The 17,470-nt window shown below is 41.6% G+C and overlaps 1 protein-coding gene across 1 annotated transcript in view; it reads right to left on the minus strand.

The window, feature by feature from the left end:
- Positions 1 to 536: 536 nt before the first annotated feature.
- HN1 (hematological and neurological expressed 1) overlaps positions 537 to 17,470 on the minus strand; it is a 17,257-nt gene continuing 323 nt past the window's right edge. Inside the window, exons 2-5 of the mRNA XM_008566060.1 lie at positions 9,767 to 9,909; positions 9,307 to 9,404; positions 8,397 to 8,415; positions 537 to 1,559 (exon numbers count right to left, since the gene is read on the minus strand). Coding sequence (XP_008564282.1) covers positions 1,411 to 1,559; positions 8,397 to 8,415; positions 9,307 to 9,404; positions 9,767 to 9,909 — 409 coding nt within the window. The 3' untranslated portion in view covers positions 537 to 1,410. The remainder of the gene's footprint in view (positions 1,560 to 8,396; positions 8,416 to 9,306; positions 9,405 to 9,766; positions 9,910 to 17,470) is intronic.

Here is a 17,470-nt window from a genome sequence, read left to right on the forward strand (position 1 = left end):
TCTTTCCAGATACATACATTTAATAGCTCAAAGGTCTCACTTTGTAAGTTAGGAAATTGAAACCCAAATAAGTCAAAAGAACACAGTGGTCAGTGGCATAGGTAGACCTAAAAGCCAGGTCTTAATGCTGGATTTGGACATTTAACATAGCGTGTTGATCTGGAACTCTGCCTAGAACCCATAAGCTTTCTCTTATCTTCTGGCTCCCATAGCACTTGAGGGGACTCAGAGTCCTGCAACCCTTTCTAATTCTGTGGACCCTTCCTTTCATTGTAGCCTTCCTCTTTGACCACCCACCATTGAGAAGGACCTAACAGGTGTGGAGAAGACTTAAAATTTTAAATGTTACTGCCCAGCAGAAAGGGTAGGTGGCAGAAAAGTATAACCTGTTTTCTTCTCTCTGGGCCTTCATTAGTCTGTTTTAACTTTAAATGACACATCAAATTATTGGGCAGGATTTACGGTAACAAAGAAAAAAAGCAACTAAACAGTGAACACTGAAAAAAAATCTCAAAAAGATGACACAGGACACAATGTTTCAAAATGTGGATATTATTTACTTTGAGCAACAGTCCAGGATTGTGAAGGACAACACACATTTTAAGGATGAGATTTTCGTTTCATGGTCAAGCACCAGCATCATGCACACAGCATCAAGTTATTTAATGAGAACAATGTCCCTGTGGGGTCCGTTCCTGGATAAAGACCCACTTCCGTGTGACCACCTCCCTTGCCTGCTTCACCACCTGGAGTTGCAGTCAGTTGGATTGCACATTCCAGCCTTCCTCTGCATGAGCAGCAGGCTTTGCTCAGCAGCAGCCCACCACGTCAGTATCTGGCTTACTTCATAAGGTTAAAAAATAAAAGGCAGTTTCTTTGCTTTGCAGGCAGCAGGCATGAGGCGCGGGCCTCTTTATTGTTCCGTATGGCACAGTAAGATGCTTTAGCAAAGGGACTAAGTGACAACAACACCAAGGAGAAGGTTCTGCATAAAGACAACCTTGCGTGTCGGGGCCTGACAGGAACGGTGCCTGTGGATTGTTTATGGTCTGTCCAAGCAAGGCTTGGTAAACCCAAGTAAAGAGTGTTAAAAACCTCAGTACAAAAGATCCTCTAATAACACGTTTGGAACCAAATTATTTGTTCTTAAAAACACAGTACTGTCACAAAGCTTTCCCTCCAATCTACTACTAGAAAACACTCATGCCAGGGCCCGTGAGGAGTCAGGACACATAAAGAGAAACCTGTTCTTCAAAAAGAGGAAAAAAAAAAAAAAAAGACAGCAGTACATAAAGTGCTTCTTTTTTAATGAAACAAATCCAAAAGATGTACAGTCAGGCTCAAGTTGTGCAGTTCACAAGCATGGAGAAAAACAAACAAACAAAACAACAGAGTTCAGGACAGTCGGAGTTAACCCAAGACGAGGCTGGACTTGCCCCCAGGAGGGTTTCTTCTGGACGGCACTGGGGCCGGGGCCACTGGGCTGGGCACGGGTGCGGCGGGCACGGGCTTCTCCTCACCCTGTCCCAGGCTGCCTTGCAAGTCTGTGTCCACATTTTCTAGAAAAACAGAGAATGGAAATAATGCTAATAACTATTTCCTGTTAAGATTAAGAGTCTAAGTTTTTTCTTTTTTCAGTTTGAGGATGGTTTGAAACATACCTAAAGTATGAAGAAAACAATAGTCACCCACCATGTCCCCACTATCCAGAATTAACCTCTGTTTATGTTTTGTAATATTTCTTCTGTGTATGTTCTTTTCTGAATTACACAAATGTGTGATGATATGAAGATTTTAAATCAGAACACTAACAGGGAAACTATGTTTCTGACCCCACCTACCTCCATATGGGTCCTGCTCTCCCTATTCCCAGGGGCCCTACCATGAGTTGTGTGCTTTCTTCTAGTCCATTTCTGTTTTGTGTATATATATATATAGGTAGCCACAGATAACACGTAATACTGTTTTGGTTGCATTTAACATAAATGGTATCAACATTCTTTTTTTCACTCTTTTGGGAAGTTATCCATACTTACACACATGGTCATAATTCACCATGCTTAGCTGCTTTATAGTATTTTATCACATGATATAGTATAGTATTGGTCCAGTCCTCTGATAGCAAAAAATTGGAACCAACCCAGCCATTCCAAACAAGGCTGTAATGCACATACGCTGGCATGTATGCACAAGGGGACACACACAAGGGCCACCATCTTCAATTTGAACAGACATAACTCTCCACCCTCCCAGTGGCTGTGCCAAGTTCTACTGCATAATAGCGTCTGAATATGAGTGTATTTCAAAAACTTCATGGAAAAATGGAATTAAAGGGCCACCCTGGTGGCGCACTGCTACAGTGCGCCGTTTGGGAGCGCAGCGGCGCTCCCGCCTGAGGGTTCGGATCCCACATACAGACTGGTTCCCGCTCACTGGCTGAGCGAGGTGCGGGTGCAACACTGAGGGTTGCAATCCCATTGCCGGTCCCAGTCTGGTACAGGCGCGACACTGAGCGTTGCAATCCGTTGCCGGACACGAAAAAAAGGAAAAAAAAAATGGAATTAAAGATAACACGAATCCTTCCATGAACTTTGTGAAGACCCTCGTATCCTTTCCTTACATCTTTGCCAGCACTTGGTAACACTTACTTTAACATCTGCAAACCAAAGGGTGATGGATGTTATTTCATTCCTGTTTTATCCATGATAACCATATGAGGTTGGATTTTCTTTTTTTAACCACAAAGATAGCCAACTGTCCTGACGTTTTGAAAGAGTCCAGCTTCCCCCTACCAAATTATAAGAACTTCTCCACTAATAAGGTAATTCCCATTGTGTGTGTGTGTGTGTGTGTGTGTGTGTGTACACTTCCCACTCTAAAGTCCTGAGAGTTAGTGTATTATTATGCAACATCCTAGATATTGCTCGATTGAGTCACTGACAAATTTGGGAAATTCCCAAAAAGCATATATTCTTAAACAAATTGTCTCTTAGTAGCAAGTAGTTTCCAAGCCTAGAAAAGCCACTGATCCAAACAAATTCAAGAGTGACTGCAAAAAAAAAAAAAAAAACATCAAAACCCAAAACAATTTTCTGTGAAAGGAAATTGTTACTAAGACTTTAATAGTTTAATAAATGTTAGACTTGGGGCCGGCCCGTGGCTCACTCGGGAGAGTGTGGTGTTGATAACACCAAGGCCCCGGGTTCGGATCCCACATAGGGATGGCCGGTTCGCTCACTGGCTGAGCGTGGTGCTGACAACACCAAGTCAAGGGTTAAGATCCCCTTACCGGTCATCTTTTTAAAAATAAATAAATAAATAAATAAATGTTAGACTTATTTTTAATTAATTAATTAATTCATTTATTTTTGTCTTTTTCGTGACCGGTAAGGGGATCGCAACCCTTGGTGTAGAGTCGTCCGCACCGTGCTCAGCCAGTGAGCTCACCGGCCATCCCTATATAGGATCCGAACCTGCGGCGGGAGCGTCGCTGCACTCCCAGCCCCGCATTCTCCCGAGTGCGCCACGGGGTCGGCCCTATTTTTAATTTTTTTAATGGCAGGTTTATTTCAGTGTTAAACCACTGAATTAAATTCAGTTGCATATTCGAAGTTTACAGATATCTGTAAAAGATAATCCATAGAAGCCCTTTTTTGATGGATTTGCCTGAAAGAGTAGAACATAAAAACTGTCCTGTATCACTACAGGCATTATGGTCAGACAGAAACAGGTTAATGCATGGAACTGCACCATAACTGGCCAAGTATACTAGAGATTTATGTTGAAATTATAATAAAATTCAAAGTCAGCACTTCTATCCAACAAAGCTTGCAGTGATGGAAATGTTTGGTACCTGTGCTGTCCAACCTGGCAGCCACTAGCCCTACATGGCTTTTGAACATTTGAAATGTGGCTAATACAACTGAATTACATTTACTTATTCATTCATTCATTCATTCATTTTTGATGGCTGGCCAGGGCAGGGATGAATTACTTTTATTATTTATTTACTTATTCACTTTTGGTGGCTGGCCAGTAAGGGGATCTGAACCCTTGGCCTTGGTGTTACCAGCACCATGCTCTAACCAAGTGAGCTAACAGGCCAGACTCTGAATTACTTTTATTTAGTCCCAGATAATTTAAAGTTGTTTTTTTTTAAATATGACCAGTAAGGGGATCTTAACCCTTGACTTGGTGTTGTCAGCACCACACTCTCCCAAGTGAGCCAACCGGCCATCCCTATATGGGGATCTGAACCCGTGGCCGTGGTGTTATAAGCACCAAACTCTCCCAAGTGAACCACAGGCCGGCCCTTAATTTAAAGTTTAGGTTTAAATATCCACATGCAGCTTATGGCTACCAAAATGAACAACACAGTCTTAAAAGAATGGGGGCTGGCGGGTTAGCTCAGTAGATGTTGACCCAACACCAAGGTCAAGGGTTCAGATCCCCATACAGGCCAGCTGCAAAAAAAAAAACCAAGAAACTGAACATTAATTCGTAAGACCTGAGAAAAACTATCTTCAGGTTTAAAGACATTTATTCCCTTTATTCCCTTCCTTAGTTCCAAAATCCTGGATCAATGAAACAGAAATACTGACTACGATATACACTATATACTATAAGAACTTCAGATGGACTCATACCGGACACCAATGAAAAGTCCTAATTTCAAAAAAATTTAGTTTTTTCAAGTTCCTCAAAGACTAAATATTAAAAATTCATCTTCCTAAAATCACTCGTCCTAAGTTTTGATTTAGCCAACTGAAACCAAAAAGTCCAAGGGGGGAAGATGTCTGTAAATTAAAAAATTATACTTGGGTCAGAAACACAACAAAATCTCAGAAATATGCTACTGCTGCTTTTAGCATTTCGTTTTATGAATTTTCGGAATATTGTATATTAGTAAGTTATAATATAATGCATATAATGCATAAACTACTCAACTAACAAGCAAAATTTGAGTGTGAAGCTTGCTAAAATGACAGCTCTCACAATGATGAACTGAAACTCAGAGAAAAAGGGTCACCCATTAGTTTCCTATGGCTACGCTGTTATAAAAGAAACAGGTTCAAATGCATTAAGTTCTCAAGTCCTACGATAAGTGTCCCTTAAATAACCTAGGAAAATAAGTCCAACTTATTGCAAATACAAAACAAAAACAAAATTCCACATTAGAAAAAAAAAAAAAACCCAGGGTAAAGACAATACAGACAAGTTCAGCCTGAGACAATTTATCAATCCAGGTTGTTTCATCTCTGCTGGTGGGGCAGGGCCTCACGCTATCCAAGCCTAACTGAATGCTTCACTGGCTGTTTGGATGGATCCAACAGTTAATGAATATTCTGAAGGACACAAAATTACCTTGCAGCTCGACCGTGGTAGTTTATTCTCATGAATTAAGCTCATTGCTGCCAATCTTGTATCTGTCGTACACTGTTAACGGAACTGTTTTGTGTTTCCCAAATAGATAACAACATACCAAAAAAGAAAAGCAGGGGAAGGGTGGCGAGGGGATAAGCACTCATGAAGACTAAATAAGCAGCAGCAGGCCTTAATTTAAATGTCTGTCCAGTCAGGGGCCGGCCCGGGCTCACTTGGGAGAGCGTGGTGCTGACGACACCAAGGCCAAGGGTTAAGATCCCCTTACCGGTCCTCTTTAAAAAATAATGAATGAATGAATGAACGAACGAATGAACAAGGACACCTACATCTGAATAGAAAAACGATTCATAATAAGGATCAAAGAATCAGAACTGAAAGAAATGCAGCAGACCATCTAACTTGCCTGAAGACAGGGAAAACTTATGCCTAAACTTCCTAGACCTTCTCCCTCTTTCTTACAGATTTCCCAGGATGACAACTCCAAAGTCCTCCCTGTAGCCATTCCTTTCTTTCTTTTTTTTTTTCCTTTTTGTCTTTTTTACGACCGGTAACGGGATCGCAACCCTCGGTGTTGCGCCCGCACCGCGCTCAGCCAGTGAGCAGGAACCGGTCTCCACATGGGATCCGAACCCTCAGCGCAACCCTCGGTGTTGCGCCCGCACCGCGCTCAGCCAGTGAGCAGGAACCGGTCTCCACATGGGATCTGAACCCTCGGCAGGAGCGCCACCGCGCTCCCAAGCGCTGCACTCTACCCAGTGCGCCACCAGGCCGGCCCAGCCATTCCTTTCATTACCCAAAAATTCAAGGCAATTTCTCTTATATCCAAACAAAATCTTATTTAAACTGATCAGAGTATCCTGCGGTAAAGTAAACCTTGCAACAGAACTGGGGTTGACCTTTAACCCAACAGATATATCTTGAATCATTATGTCCCTTGTCATTTTATGACAAATGAACTAAAAGTTACAAGTCAGGAACACAGAATAATAAGGTGATAAAATGAGTAACCATTAAAAAAAAAAAAAAGGAATGAAGGACTTGTCACAGCATACAATTCAATATGCTGTTTACCTGGAGAACCTATAACAAACTGAGCTGGGGCTGGAAAGAGGGGAAGCAGGGAAGAGATTTATTAATTATTCAGTAGGACTAATGACACATTGTCCATCTTCATCAGTGCTCTCACATACTTCCCCAAATTTATAATTATATTCACTGGCCCAAATCAATGAATAAAGAATAGTTGATTCTTACTAAATAAGGTCTGACAGTGGAAGTGTTCAGAATATGAAAAGCAAGGGCTGGCCCGTGGCTCACTTGGGAGAGTGTGATGCTGATGACACCAAGGCCACAGGTTCGGATCCCTATATAGGGATGGCCGGTTAGCTCACTTCAGAGAAAGTGGTGTTGACAACACCAAGTCAAGGGTTAAGATCCCCTTACCGGTCATCTTTTAAAAAAGAATATGAAAACCAGCAGAATCAAAAAGCCTAAAAGATTTTTATCTCCAGAGCTATCTTTCCAAATGGCACAAATTGGACACAAACAGTAACTAATATGTCTTCAATCCAGTGAAAACATGATTGGTCTTATCAGGAAGAACCCAGGCAATGCTCACAAGGGCTCAGCAGCTTCTCCTCCTGCCAAGCCCCACCAAGAAACAGTTTAAGAGGGCAGAGGAGGAAGCTAGCTGTGGTACTTTTTTTTTTTTTTTTTTTGGCAGCTGGCCAGTACAGGGATCTTAACCTTGGCCTTGGTGTTATCAACACCATGCTCTAACTAGCTGAGCTAACTGGTCAGCCCAGGAATTTGGTTTTTGAACACTTTTTTTTTCCGTATGAAGACTGCATCACAAAATGTAATGGTAGGAAAAGGTTTTTTTTTTTTCCTTTTTGTCTTTTTTCGTGACCGGTAACGGGATCGCAACCCTCAGTGTCGCGCCCGCACCACGACCGGCAACGGGATCACAACCCTCGGTGTCACGCCCGCACCGCGCTCAACCAGTGAGCGGACCGGTCTCCATATGGGATCCGAACCCTCGGCGGGAGCGCTGCCACACTCCCAAGCGCCGCACTCCAGCAAGTGTGCCACCAGGCCGGCCCTAGGAAAAGGTTTTAGGGAAGCAGCTTCTTCCTTCCAGACCAGAGGGCCTTGTGACTGCTACATTTCACCAAATCAACTTGAACCTGATTGCTGCTGCCTGACACTTGTAAACCTTACATCATACTCATCAGCAATTCTCTGGCACTTTTTAGAGAAGTGCCAATAAACACTTCAAAGATTTAAAATAATTTAAGTAAATGATGACAGCTCATTTCTACCTATAATTGGTAATATGGATGGCTAACTGAAAATTTACATCTGCCTCCTAAATCATCATTTACAAAATCATCATGCAGTTAATCAATGATGTCTTGGTGAATAAGCAACTCAGTACAAAAATCAAATGAACTTGGGCCGGCCCAGTGGTGCACTGCTACAGTGCGCCGCTTGGGAGTGTGGCGGCGCTCCCGCTGAGGGTTTGGATCCCACATACAGACCGGCCGCTCACTGGCTGAGCGAGGTGCGGGCGCGGCACCGAGGGTTACGATCCCGTTGCCGGTCGCGAAAAAAGACAAAAAGGAAAAAAAAAAAAAAATCAAATGAACTTTGTAAACTGAATGCTGTGAGCTGAGCTTAAACTGCCAGAGCCTCTTATTAAAAAGCTCTCATTAAGTGTAACAAATACCAACCTGATTAATGTATGTGTATTTTTAAAGGATTATCTAGGTTTTTTTTCCTTTCTAGTACATTTCTATGCATTCATCTCATTGCTGGCAGATTAAACATGTGGCCATGTTTGCTAACTTTCTAGTTTCATCTTCCCTCTCTACCCGGTGTATGTTGACAACTGGGGCATGGCCAATTGTCACTCCCTAGTCTCTTTCCTCAAGACAATGAGTTCAATCAAAATTCAGATCTGTTCTAAAACCTTTTACAGAACCAGAAGTTTGGTCTTCAGAAATACTCACCATGAATGTCACCTTCTCCCTGAAAAAGAAAAAAATTTTAAAATTTACTTTCTATTTTAATTGTGAAACACAAATAAGTCACAGATCAGAGAGGCTAACATCTATTTGAAACCAAATGTGTAATTTCATTTTGATACAATCAAGTACAGAGTGATCATGTTGCAACCTTTTTTCAGCTTGGGACAATACAAAAATTCTGCACAATAAATTACCCCAGTGCCAGTCCCACACCGAAAACACCAGAAAAAACCTTAACATTTACTCTGATGACCTAATACCAATTAGCATTTCAGAGGAATTTTTATCAGAATGGGAAACTGGGAAATCTATCCTTCCACATCTCTTCCTTCTTTCTCCTTATCTAGCTGTTAAACTCCAAAGTCCTGTCTAGAGCTCTGCCCACACTCAGACAGTTGATGGCTCAATGAGCTTTAAGATCCTAGGCAGGAGGACTTCCTACCAGGCAAGGTCTTTTCAAACAACTTGAGGCTTGGTAGCAGGAACCATCTGCAGACACAACTGTTGGTAACAGCCAGTGCTAAAGCCTCCTAGAGTTCAACTCAAAACCAGCATCCACACACAACTAAAACAGTCCTTGAATTCATAAATGCTACTATATATGAGATGACATACTATGTATGTCATCCACAGGTTCCAAAAAGCAACACTGAATGATGTAACCCCAATGGTAAAAGACACACCCAAACAGATCAAGATCATGTTTAACTTTTCTGACTTTACTCTGCTTATCAATCTTCCATCACCGATATGGCCCAGCCCCTTTCCTAATTACCTCTACAGAAAATTCCTGTGGCAGCACTGAAACTCAGTTAAAAAAAAAAAAGGAGGAAGTTTATTTCTAAGTCATGTTGACCTTAAAGCCTTTCTTTCCTCATGTTGTCACACTGACCTTCAGATCTAAGAAGTCTCCAGAGTTTGCTTCAGAAGAGTTCCTTCTCTGCAGTCCAGACGACTCTGAATCTTCCCTGCCACCACTAGACTTGGCACCTAAAAGTCAAAATATACTTTCTTGAGGAATACAGTAGAGACCTAAAGCAAAACAGTTTTTAAGGAACTGACATTATGTGTTAGTCTCATATTACAAAATGAGGAAACAGTCCTAGAGAGGTTAAGTTGATGGCTTAAAAACTCTACATTGGGACTAAATAACCCAATCTGACTTCAGTCCTCATTCTGATCCATCACCTAGACTGTCAGTATTTCCCAGCACTTTCCTCTCATGTTCTGCTTGAACTATTGTCTGTTTTATTACCATTAAGTTAGATTTTGCTCATCAGGACAAAACTGGCTGTGGTTGCTTATGCTGAGAGTCCATCCCTTTGAACAGTGATCACAGACAAAAGCCGTACCTGCCGACTTGGCCCACGAAGGGGAATTTTCCTCAGGTGTCCCGAAGATGTTAGAGGCCATTTTATTCTTCCTCATGGGTTGTTCTGTTGGTTCATCAAAGCCTAATGAAAAATTGGATCCACCACCTGGAGGCCGCAAAACCCTAGAAATAATGGCAAAATGTCAGTTTCAGATCATAGCAAAACATTTCTTGGCATAAACATTTCCAAACACCTTTCATTTCAGTTCTCTTACTCAGTCATTTGCCCCACACCCCACAAAAGAGAGTTGTAAATGAGAAAAAGGGATCAAAATTCAATCATGACATAAATTCAAGGATGGATATTAAGATACCAAACACTGCTACATAATATTTGTCATCAGGTCATCCATCACACGAGGCAGCTGAAACAGCCTGAACGTCATCACAAGTAACAGCCTGGTTGCTGTCCCCTTTTTGGAAATGGCAAAAGGCTGAATGGACCTTGCCCTACTGGGCATAGCTGAATATATTTGCAAAGTTTATTTTTTTTTATTTTTTATTATTTTTTTAAGATGACCGGTAAGGGGATCTTAACCCTTGACTTGGTGTTGTCAGCACCACGCTCTCCCAGTGAGCGAACCGGCCATCCCTATATAGGGATCCGAACCCGGGGCCTTGGTGTTATCAGCACCACACTCTCCCGAGTGAGCCACGGGCCGGCCCTTATATTTGCAAAGTTTAGAAGCATGTCTTATTATTTATCCATTTATAAAGCACTTGCATTTTTATTTTCAACTAAATAAAAAATATATGTATAAGTTAACTTGACCAATTTAGAAGCCCAAAAGAGCTGATAATAAAAAGTCTCTTCCATCTCAACATCACCAATAAGCTCTGTTTATATACTTGTCCCTCACTATTCTAACTGATAAACGTGAGTGACAAGCCACAAGGGCAAAGTCAATATGAGAAAGGAAGTGTAAGATCCGTGACGTGTTTTATACCATGTTCCCTTGGACATCACCTATAGTTTTCTTGTTTGTTTGTTTGTTTTTTGATGGTTGGCAGAGGGATCGAACCCCAGACCTTGGTGTTATCATCACCATGCTCTAACTACCTGAGCCAACCAGCCAGCCCCTACTGATTTTTGTTCAACATAGAAATACAGTACTTTCAAATTTCTAAATCTTCCTGCCACAGGTTGACCAATTTGTCTCCTTCTGGAAACATTCAATTTAACTCCCCTTGCCACCTCTCAAAACAGAAAATCGAAAGGTTTTCATGAGAAGACTTCATAACTACTGATTCAATTCCTTTATTGATGATAGGAGTGTTTTGGTTTTCTATTTCTTCTTAAATCAGTTTGAATAAGAAACATTTTTCTAGGAATATGTCTTTTTTCCAAATTTCCAAATAAATACAATTGTCATTTGTAAATTCTGCTCATTATATTAGAAAAGAAAGGCTGAATTAAACACTTAAGGTATAAGTTCCCTTCTAAGTACCCTTTTAGAGGGATTCCCAAGTTTTGATATAAAACTTTACATCATTTCATTCTAAATATTTTCTCATTTCCATTTTCTTTGACCCTTAGGATATTTAGAAGTGCATTTTTATGTTGCCAAACATAGGGGTCTTTCTAGTTTATTGATTCCTAGCTTTAAATTAGAATGCAGACAACAGAGTCTATATAACATGAATCCTTTGAAATTTGATAAGATTTGCCTTATGGCCTAACATGTGGTCAATTTTGTAAATCTGTGTGCTTGCTTGAGAAGAATGTGTCTTTGCCAATGTTCTCTATGTGTCTACTAGATCAAGCTTACTGAGTTCTTCAAATCTGACTTTTTAATATGTTTTACCATTTGCTGAATCTGTTAACAACTTCTACAATGGTGGGTTTGTCAGTTTCTCCTCAGAATTTTGTCAAGATAAAAGAGTTCTTCCTCAAAAGGAGTGTTTTAGAACAGTAGGAAAAACTGCATTGAGTCAACTAGCCAGCCATTTTGACTAAACAAATAAAATATATATCCTTACCTCACTTCATTTACCAAAACAAATTCCGACTAAGTGAAATATTTCAACTTAGAGACTAAAACAAAACTAATGGAAAAAAACATGTATAAATATGGTTCTAGTCTTGAAGAAAAGGGCTTTTTAAGCACAAGATAAAAGCCAGAAACCATGAAAAGATGGACAGATTAAACTTGGCAAAAATATCTGACAAAAGATACCACTAGTATAGAAAATGCTCTTAAAAGTAATTTTAAAAAGAGAAAAATGAACAAAAGGTACTAATCGGCAATTTAAAAATATGGATAACCTCTAAACATTAAACATCCAACCTAAATATAAATAAGTAAATAAATAAATAAAAACCCAACCTCACTAACAAATAAGTGTAATTTAAAACAAAAGGATATATTGTTTGCTTATTAGATTGATAGATATGAAAGAATGTCAATTCCCAGCATTCAAGTATGAGACCGTAAGTTTGTATAAACTTTCTTTTTTGGGGTGGGTGGGGGCGGGTAGCTGGCTGGCGTGGGAGCCAAACCCTTGACCTTGGTATTATCAGTGCTACGCTTTACCCAAGCGAGCAACTGACCAGCCCGATTTGTACAAACTTTCTAGAGGATATTTTTTTTTTTCTTTTTTTAAAGATGACCGGTAAGGGGGTCTTAACCCTTGACTTGGTGTTGTCAGCACCACGCTCACCCAGTGAGCAAACCGGCCATCCCTATATGGGGTCCGAACGCGACCTTGGTGTTATCAGCACCGCACTCTCCCGAGTGAGCCACGAGCCAGCCCTTTCTAGAGGATTTTTTTTTTTTTCTTTTGTCTTTTTCCGTGTCCGGCAACGGATCGCAACCCTCAGTGTTGCCCCCGTACCGGACCGGGGACCGGCAACGGGATTGCAACCCTTGAGGCTGCTCCCGCGCCTCGCTCAGCCAGTGAGCGGGAACCGGTCTGTATGTGGGATCCGAACCCTCGGCCACGCTTCCCAAGCGGCGCACTTATCCAGTGCGCCACCGGGCCAGCCCCTCTAGAGGATATTTTGACAATATGTATTAAATGTTCAAGTTTGCATTTCATCTGAACCAGCTTTTCTACTTCCAGAAATTAATAAATAACCACACATATATACAAGGAAACTCCTTGTTAATCTGTAAAAAAATTGGAAACATCCTAATTGTCCATTAACAGGAGGTTGGTTATCAAAGCATGTCCATACAATAGAAAGCTATATACGGTAGGGTGAGATCTATTAGTGGATGTGAAAAGTTACCCAAAATAGTGAATGAAAAAAGCTGGAAAACAAATGAGCCCAATTACATGTAATATAAAATTATGTATATAGAATAATCATATACATTGTATATTGACAAAATAAAAATTTAAAAAAAAAAAATTATGTATATAGAGATACGCATAGCTATATGACCTCAGGTGAGTTGCTTAACCTCGCTATGCCTTGGTTTTCTCCTCTGTAAAATGAGAATAGTATCTGCCTCATAAGACTATTTTGACGATATCATATGTATTGTGCTTGTAACAGTACCTAGAACATGGTAATCATGCTATTAGCTATTATTGTAACCATAACTAGACATAAATATCACCACAATGTTATTTGGGGTTCCCTCTCATAGACAGGGAATGTTAATGTCTTTTTTGTACTTCATATTTTTCTGTATTGCTATTCATCCAAAATTCTTTTATTTATTTATTTTTGGGGGGTGACTGGCCAGTACTGGGATCTGAACCCGTGACCTTGGTGTTCTCTAACACCAAGGCTGCACTCTAACCAATTTAGCTAACTGGCCAGCCCTAAAATTCTTTTAAAGACTGCTTCTGGGTTCCAGAATTCCCTAACCATTTTTCTTTTGATTAGTATTACTTTTGCCCACTGTCCATTATAAATGAATGTGATCATTCATTTACCTGTGTCCACTCTGGCTCTCTAGACAAATCCCAGCTCCTCAGTTCCCTCGGGTATAGGCAGGAGCCCTGGCTCAGCACCCTCATGCTGCCCCTCACACGACTCACACACTGTCCCTTCCTGCCCTGTCCTGCATCCTTTTCTGCCAGACTGCAATGTCCCGAAGATGCAAGGTTTGGATAGGCAGGAACAGAGGGAATCTGACAAACTTTGCCTCCTATCAACACGGCCTCCTCTCAAACATAGCAAGAGGGGTGCTCACCACCTTTACCAGTCCAGTCGAGCCACTTTCTTCGCTGTTCCAAAAACAGCTCTGGTTCATCTCCACCTCAGAGTCTCCACTGGCTTACTTCCTCCTGCCTCGATGACTCTCCGTCCTTCCCTCAGTGCCTATTCAAACCCAGCCCATCTCTTAAACCTCCACCTCCTCCATGAAGCAGTTTAGTAGAGCGCGCAGTGTACCAGAGAGGAAAAGGATCCAGACGGTAAGTACTTCTGGCTTTGTGGATCACGTCTTTCTGAGCTAGTCACTGTCATGTTGCACAAAGGCAGCCACAGACAATAGGAAAATGAGTGTGGCTGTATTTGTGAGACTGAAATTGCATTTTCATATAATTTTCACAAGACATGATGAAATATTCTTCTACTTGCTATTTTCAACCATTTATAAATGTAAAAATCATTTGCAGTTCACAGGCCCTACAAAAATTAGTGCTGGCTGGGTTTGGCCTGCAGGTGGTAGTTTGCTGAGTTCTGCTCTGTGTGCTTCGACATCTTTAGGACAGCAAAGTCAGGCCCTGAGGAGCTTTAAATAAACTGCCCAACATTAGTTAATGACACAGATGGAACCAAAACAAAATCTTCAGTACCTGGCAGGCATATAACAAGTGCTAAAAGTGCTTAAATGGGAGAACCACACAATGCCATTTTTCTCTTGAAACTACAAACTACTTTGATAAAGGTTTTCTTGCTTCCTAACCTTGGAGTGTCTTATATTTCTTATATAGTCCCTCTATCTTCCTCCCCTGAATGTAATATAGTCATGCACTGCGAAACGACAGACTGCATATATGACAGTAGTCCCATGGTCCCATAAGAGTATAATGCAGGCGGAGGTGTGTAGTAGGCTATACCACGTAGGTCTGTGTAAGTACATTCTATGATGTTCACACAACAATGAAATCACCTAACATTTTTCAGAATGTATCCCTGTTGCTAAGCGACTTGTGACTGTGTTAGTCTGCCCACAGTAAAATGCAATACTCAATTCACACTAAATAAAAATTTCATTATCTCCCCAAAGACCCCACTGCATTCCTTTATAATATGTAAAACATTTAAAATGCCACTGTTTTGTTTAAATCACAATTAAAGATACATGACAAATTCTTTCTCTAATGTTAAAGTTTGAAGCAATTTTTATCATTTGTACACCAAACCAAGAAAAACCCTTGAAATATTATAATCAAAATTAACTTCTTTGTTATCCCCTTCATTCCCTAGGGATTAAAATGATTTTACTTACTAATCATAATTAAAACCTCATGAATTATTTTGGCCAGATAAAAAGCTTCATAACCCTACTGGGCTCAGAAATATTTTTGGCCTTGAAAAAAACACCCAAACACTGGCTTAAAAGCAAATCAAAGCTCTGACCAGTCCAACTTTTTAAAGGTCTGTGTTCCTCCTGCAATAGCAGGTATGACCTACTCCGATGACGTCAGTGTTGTGGAGACCATCTGTAATAGCGAGACAGCCCCAAACAAAGGATTTGGATCATAAGACAAAAAGTATTTCAATTTTGTTTTTTAAGATCATACTATTCTTTCCAAACCACGCACATGATATTTAAATCAGGATTACATATTTAACACTCAACAAAAATGTGTCCATTTACTGTAGATAGTAATTTTTTTAAAAAATTACTCCTTTTCTTTCATCTTTCTTTAAATTCCAGAGTTTCCATATGACCTTTGCAGATCGTTCCCTCCCAGACTAAATTTACAATGAGTTTATGGTGCCAAAAGAATGGAGAAAAGAAATTTAGGAGAATTAGGTGACATTATAGAGGAAGACGAGGTATGTAAATAAAATGACCAATGCTACATTCTCTAGATCACAATATTGGAGAGAAATGATGACAAAAGGTGAATCAAAACAGAATGGAGAAAAGAAATTTAGGAGAATTAGGTGACATTATAGAGGAAGACGAGGTATGTAAATAAAATGCTACATTCTCTAGATCACAATATTGGAGAGAAATGATGACAAAAGGTGAATCAAAACATTTATTTTGCAGAACCAAAAATCATTTATGTCTCACATTTCAAATATACATACGAAAAAACCTAGCATGAGGATTCATTTGACCTGGTGAAATGAAATTCTTCACAAAGCACTAAACTGAACTCAGCCCCCAAAAATAAAACCCCAGATTACATATTATCACTCCAACAGCTGAAGTCTGACCTGCACAGAGTTGACACAAAATGAAAAAACCAGGCTCAATTTGTTCCAGTATCCTCTGAAACAATTCTCATTGGAAGGATGACAATATTACAGGGAATGACCAGTATTTTCTTAGATCTATACTTCTCAAGTTCCCCAACCTTCCCAGTAACTACCAATTTAGTTCTCTCAATCGTAACTATTCTTTTCTACATTATAAAACTGAAGGAAATGTCATTTCCAATGCCTCTTCCTAAAGCTCATTTGCTGAGGCTTGCTTTGTGTTCCCAAGTTCTCTAACCCCTGTGAGATATTGCTATTTCATGTCTGTCTTCTTAGCCCCACAAAATGGCTCCCTTTGTGCCACTTGGCCAGGACCCCAAGGCTGGCCACACATGACTGCAGGTGGTGATCAATGGAGAAAAGACGCCCAGAAAAAGTGGAATCTAAGCTTCCTCCAAGCCTTGAGGAGGACCCCATAGATGCCTGTAACCCACCTTAAAGAACAGTGTGCAATTATCTGAGACAATGTGGACACCTTCCACAGAATCCAAACCCTTCCACCAAGTTAAGCAAGGGCTTGGAAAAGGCTCCCAGTCCAGATAACGTGCCCAGTGCCTTCTCCCCAAAATGCAGTGGGATGAGTAGCCAGAAAGGCGCAGGCTTCCCAGGTGGACATACTACGGAAGACAATAGATGTCTCCGGCCCCGCCCAAGGACAGGAAACCTCCTCCTGCAAGGGAACCAGGGTCAGGGATGAACTCATTTGGCAAAAGTCAAAGGGTGAAGCGAAGAAGGTGGGATGCAAAGACCGAGGTCCGAAGGTTTGAGCGCAGAAACCCCCTCGGGCTAGCTCGTCCCCCCTCCCGCTCGGAGAGGGTGCGGGGAGGAGGAGGAGAAGGGGCCTTCCTTTGTTAGGAGAGGGGAGGCACTTCGAAGAGGGGACGGGGCGGACCTCTGGGCTCTGAATACAGGTGCAGGGTCGCGATGACCAGCCCCGTCCGACCACAAATGCACCTGCCGGTAGGGCCCGAGCAGGGAGTGGGGGCACGACGAGGGCAGGAGCCCGCCGAAGCCGATCGATCGGGTGGCAGGATCTGCTCGCTGCGCCCGAGCGCGGGGCCAGCCACATGCCCCGGGCCAGAGGCAGGAACGCGTGGCCCGGGGGTGGGACAATGGGGCCTGACCGAGGCGCCCTGGACGCATCCTTGCTGGGACCTGGGGCGCCAAGACCACCGTCCCGGGGTTGGGCCAGCCTCGCCGCAGAGCGGGGAAAGCCATCCCTCCCTGCACGTTGAGCTGAATGAAAACCCGCCGTGCTGCGAGGGGCGGCCAGCCCCGGCGCCCCCA

The sequence above is a fragment of the Galeopterus variegatus genome, unplaced genomic scaffold, assembly GCF_000696425.1.
Source record: "Galeopterus variegatus unplaced genomic scaffold, G_variegatus-3.0.2 Scaffold219, whole genome shotgun sequence".
Lineage (NCBI taxonomy): Eukaryota > Metazoa > Chordata > Mammalia > Dermoptera > Cynocephalidae > Galeopterus > Galeopterus variegatus.